Source organism: Lactuca saligna, chromosome 8, assembly GCF_052625555.1.
Source record: "Lactuca saligna cultivar CGN05327 chromosome 8, ASM5262555v1, whole genome shotgun sequence".
Taxonomy (NCBI): domain Eukaryota; kingdom Viridiplantae; phylum Streptophyta; class Magnoliopsida; order Asterales; family Asteraceae; genus Lactuca; species Lactuca saligna.
This window is the reverse complement of record NC_136424.1, coordinates 104,747,106-104,752,654: the sequence shown is the minus strand read 5'-3', so window position 1 is coordinate 104,752,654 and position 5,549 is coordinate 104,747,106. Positions and strand designations below refer to the sequence as shown.

Sequence of the window (5,549 nt, the reverse complement as noted above, 5' to 3'; positions counted from 1 at the left end):
TTAATTTGACATAAATAAGACATTACTAATACAATGATATAAAATTGTAAACATTGCTAATTAAAGAATTATCAAATTCAGAAAATTCCCTTAACTTATAGTGTCGTGACTCGTGGGTCAACAACGATGACTGGGCCCACTGTTCACTTGCTCCCACACTGGTTTACTCGTGATTCAGACACCATTTTCGAAATCTTTATTCTTTAATGCTCTTTCACCTTTCTACTTTACCTTTCCCACAAATCACACTGCTTCATTATCGGTAAGAATTCGTTATTTGCTTTCTTTAATCACATCGGATTATACCCTTTTAACATTCCTAGAATGTGTCTTTAACAACCGATTATTCTTAAATTCCTACCATATTTTACGATTTCTGGAAACAAATCCATTACCCATCTCACTCAATAATTGCTCGCTCATCGATCGTCACTTTCACTCTTTCCCCGTTTCTGAAGTTTCCCCAAAACCAATGAAGATTTACCTACAACAGTGATTCAATTAGGGTTTTTCCGCTTTTTCAATCTTTTTTTTTTCTGCTGGTTGTTGATTTTTTCTTGAGCTTCGTTGCTTCTTCTGTTTCAACGATGATCTTCGTTTCTGTATGAGTATGTATTTATCATTTTTCAATCGCCTGTGGTGACTCGTGACTGGCGGCTGACTATTACTCTTAAATCTTCAACTCAAGCTCCCATGGAGCTAAACAAGGAGAAGCTCGTCAGGTTGGTGTTGATCTAAGCCTTTCTTTTTCTTACCTTCCTATATATTTGGAATTTCAATCCTATCGACGAGAAAACAAAGTTGGTGTTCTTCAAAATTCGATCTTCTGTTACAATTCTCGTTTAATTTACTCAGATTTACGAAACGAAAAGATGCATGAATCATGAAACAACAAATCTACTTTTTGTATGGTTTAACGTGGTGTTCTTCGTTGCCATCCAAGTGTTTGTTTTTATGCCTAGCAACAAATAGATTCAAACAACTTCAATTAAAACCCCATTCATGATCATATTTGCAGGTTTTATGCTAATGGCAAACAAAATAACGATGTTATATGGGGAAAAACCGAGCCTTTACACCTTGAAAAGTCATCTTCAGGGTACAATGGTCAATCCACCCTGCTAAAATTACCAGTTAGGGGAAAACTCAATCTCCCCACAAACCCTAAACATGGAACAACAACAACAATAACAACAACAAGCAACTTATTCCCTGAAGATCATGAGCCATGGCAGAAACGAATACTTGATCCTGGTAGTGAGATTGTGTTACAATGGAACCGAATTTTCATAGTCTCATGCTTGTTGGCATTATTTATCGATCCATTATACTTTTATCTACCTGGCATAGTAGAAAATCAAGAGTCTTGGTGTGTGAAAACCGATTTAAATCTCCGAATTGTTGTGACTACTTTTCGGACATTAGCAGATTTGTTTTACATGTTACATGTTGCAATTAAGTTTAGAACAGCTTACATTGCCCCTAGCTCACGTGTTTTTGGAAGAGGTGAACTTGTTATGGATCCAAAAAAGATTGCTAAAAGATACATTAGAACCGATTTCTTCATTGATCTAATTGCAACTCTCCCTCTTCCTCAGGTACTTTGTAACAAAATTGTACCAAAATTGTAACAATTCTTTTTCTTTTTTTACATTCTTGATGTGTTAATTGAAGTTGGATTTTAACATTTTGTTATTTTGTGCAGATTGTTATATGGTTCATTATACCTGCAACAAGAAACTCGAAAGCCAATCACAATAATAATGCCCTTGCTTTGATTGTTCTTTTACAATATATTCCAAGATTATATTTAATCTTTCCTTTAAGTTCTGAATTAGTCAAAGCAACTGGAGTTGTAACAAAAACAGCTTGGGCAGGAGCTGCATATAACTTAATGTTATACATGTTGGCTAGTCATGTATGTATAATAATTTTATATTTGTATATAGTATATACCCTTTTAATATAAATAATAACAATTTATCGATTTTTTCATAATTAGGTATTGGGGGCAGCATGGTATTTGTTATCAATTGATCGACACCTGTCATGTTGGAAATCTATTTGCAATGATGAAAAAGCATCATGTAAAGCTAGTTATCTTGATTGTAGCACAATCAATGATATTGAGAGAAAAAATTGGGCAAAAGTGACAAATGTTTTTGAGCAGTGTACAGGTGATGATGATTTGCCTTTTAAGTATGGAATATTCCAAAATGCAGTGCAGAAAAATGTGATTTCCTCAAGTATTTTTCATAAGTACTTCTATTGTTTGTGGTGGGGATTACAACAACTAAGGTATATGTGTTTCTTTTAAGTTTTTTTGATTGTTTATTTGGGTTAAATGCAAGAAACAATAAGTCAATAATGTACTTTTGTTGTAATTGTGTGACTTTTTCAAAGTATAATGTGCTAATAAGAGAAAAAAAGAAGTTAAAAGTACAATGTTGTTGGGTGGCTTTTACAAAAAAAAACCTTTTTAAAGAAAAGATTGTCAACAAGATAATTTAATGGCCAAAATTTAATCTTTGAACTTTAAAGTGTATGTGCTATGCACTTTTAGAATTGAATCAAATGATTGAAAAACAAATTGAATGATTACAAGATAGTCTCCTAGCTTTCGAGAGGCTAGATCTCTCCCTTAGTTTTGCTCATAACAGGAAAAGACTTTTTTGCCCCTCACTAACATAAAGGATAGCAGTTCTTCTTAATTCTCTCTCCTTCTAGTTCTAGCATAAATAAACTTGATTGGAGGTCTACCAATATGCTTAAATATAATCTTGGAAGTTTGACATTTTGAAATTGAAACCATTCTTTAGATGTAGGGTATAATAGTAATAACTAATTATTTGGTGAATTTGATTTTATGTTGTTTTCCAGTTCATATGGGCAAAACTTGTCAACAAGCACATTCATAGGGGAGACATCATTTGCAATACTCATTGCCATTGTTGGTCTTGTTTTGTTTGCACATTTGATTGGCAATATGCAGGTAAGTGGAAACAAATTATTACTTTTTTTAAGTCGTGTAAATTTAATCCACATAATCTCTCTTTAAGAAAAAAGATTCATGCATTAATAAGTCTACATTCATACTGCTTAATATTCCCATCCATTAAATAACTACAACAAATATTGTTTCAAGTATACCCAAAAAAAAATGCAAGATTCCCTTGATAGATTATTTCTAAATCTCTTTTTTGGCATTTAAGTGATTGTTACTAAAATTAAGTAACTTTAACAATAGTACGTTGCAATTTGTTTCATTTAGCTCTAATTGGCGTTTGTTATGTAGACCTATTTGCAGTCATTAACAATGAGACTTGAGGAATGGAGACTCAGGCGAAGAGACACAGAGGAATGGATGAGGCATCGTCAGCTTCCAGAAGATTTGAGAAAACGTGTTCGGCGTTTTGTTCAATACAAGTGGGTGGCGACCCGTGGAGTCCATGAAGATGTTATCCTTAATGGATTACCCGCGGATCTTCGTAGGGATATTCAACGCCACCTATGCTTAGACCTCGTTCGTCGGGTATATTTTCCAAATCTTTAATAACTTCTTTTCATGCATAATATCAAACTATTTACATTTCCTTACACCAAAGGGCATCTGGCCTAGCAGTATCAAGGATTATTGCTATCATGTCCTTCTTAAACATCAAAATATCATATTTGTCCAACTTAATTTCTTAATATCATATTTGCCCAAAAAAAATTTACAATGCTTTTAATAATTTATAATCATTTTTTATATCTTAGAATTATTATAATAATTAAAAATTGCGAAATCTACAGAAAAGTCCCAAACTTTTGGGAAAAGTTTCAATAAAGTCCTAAAAGTTTTTTTTTTTTTTTTAACAGAAAAGTCCCGATTATTTAACATTTTGCCCAAATTAACGAAAAAGTTATTTTTTATATTTGAACAGCAAATGACAAATTATATGATTTTCTCAAAATAATGGGACTTTTCTGTTTAAAAAAAACTTTTAGGACTTTAATGAAACTTTTTTTAAAAGTTTGAGACTTTTTTTGTATATTTCCCTTAAAATTTTTAACCATATTATCCCTAACTCTATACTAATGGGACGTCTATTTCTAAATTGTTGGAATTTCGCTCTATTGATAAACAAAACGCTTCATCTTCAGCCCTCTCCATGTAATGCATGCATTGATTGCTTGGTTTTGTTATTGTTAAATATTGTCATGTTATAGATGGAGGATATTTTAAATATTACCATTGATATTTTGATGTTTAAGAAGGGTATATACAAAATTCTCATCACACTGCATTATTTTGATATGGTAGGTCCCGTTTTTCTCGCAAATGGATGACCAATTACTCGATGCAATCTGCGAACGTCTCGTGTCCTCTTTAAGCACGGAAGGCGCGTACATAGTCCGCGAAGGCGACCCTGTAACCGAAATGTTTTTTATAATCCGGGGCCGCCTCGAAAGCTCAACAACGAATGGAGGCCGAACGGGGTTCTTCAATTCGATTATTATGCGGCCGGGTGACTTTTGTGGTGAAGAGCTTCTCGCGTGGGCCCTACACCCGAAGTCAACGGTCAACTTACCATCATCGACAAGAACCGTTAGATCACTCACGGAAGTTGAAGCGTTTGCGTTAAGAGCAGAAGATTTGAAATTTGTGGCTAATCAATTTAGAAGATTGCATAGTAAGAAGTTGCAACATACTTTTAGGCATTATTCGCATCATTGGCGGACTTGGGCGGCTTGTTTTATTCAGGCGGCGTGGAGGCGGTATAAAAGGAGGGTGATGGCGAAGAATTTGTTGACCATGGAGTCTTTTGTTGACCATGATGAACAAGAGCATGAGGATGAGGAAGAACGTGAGGGTGAAGAAGAAGAAGCGGGTGGTGGTGGTGGTGGTGGTGGTGTGGCAGGTGGTCAAGTAAAGTCAAACCTTGGGGTGACAATTTTGGCGTCAAGATTTGCGGCGAATACGAGAAGGGGGATGGCGAATAGGCTTAAGTTGCAGAAACCAGAAGAACCGGATTTTTCGGAAGTTAGTTAAAAGACAATGAATCACAAGTTTACATTGTTTTTGGTTTAAATCTTTTGAAAACAAGCTTTTAATAGAAGTTTGTAATATATGAGTATTGTTGTTGTATCAAGTAGCAAGTGAAATGTAGAGGTGAAAGTGAGCCTTTTGGCTTCTTCATGGCTAGAAGTTTGTTTATACTAATGGAAAAATGTCTCTAGTCCACAAATATTTTGAAAATTAAAATTAGAAACGATAATGTTGAATGTATATGTATATTTGAAACATGTAGGGGTGGTTTATGCAGTTGCACATGTGTATCGGGTACCCTCTTTGTAATGTTATTAATAATAAAACATTAAAAAAAAATAAACTGAAAAATACTTCAATAAAAAAGATAAAAGTGAACATGTGTACTTGAAATGGATGTATTATAGGAGGATTCAGGTGCCCTATTTGTAATTTGTAATGCTATATATAAGAAAACATTTAAAATAATGAAATTGAAAAATAGTTTGTATAAAAGGTAAATTACAAGGTGAAATCC

General features: G+C 33.9%; 1 protein-coding gene across 1 annotated transcript; it reads left to right on the top strand.

Annotated features, from left to right (window-relative positions):
* Positions 1-229: 229 nt before the first annotated feature.
* On the top strand, positions 230-5,231 carry LOC145013311 (cyclic nucleotide-gated ion channel 17-like). Its single transcript, XM_078972114.1, has 7 exons — positions 230-722; positions 1,019-1,598; positions 1,706-1,918; positions 2,003-2,298; positions 2,881-2,992; positions 3,296-3,532; positions 4,307-5,231. The coding sequence occupies exons 1-7, from the start codon at positions 694-696 to the stop codon at positions 5,033-5,035; spliced, it is 2,196 nt and encodes a 731-aa protein (XP_078828240.1). The 5' UTR covers positions 230-693; the 3' UTR covers positions 5,036-5,231.
* Positions 5,232-5,549: the final 318 nt, after the last annotated feature.

What these genes read in the sequence shown, in the direction of transcription:
- LOC145013311 (XM_078972114.1), top strand. Translation starts at nt 694, where the DNA reads ATGGAGCTAAACAAGGAGAAGCTCGTCAG. An exon ending in CAACTCTCCCTCTTCCTCAG is followed by an intron (nt 1,599 to 1,705) that starts GTACTTTGTAAC and finishes TATTTTGTGCAG; the next exon opens with ATTGTTATATGGTTCATTAT. An exon ending in TGGGGATTACAACAACTAAG is followed by an intron (nt 2,299 to 2,880) that starts GTATATGTGTTT and finishes GTTGTTTTCCAG; the next exon opens with TTCATATGGGCAAAACTTGT.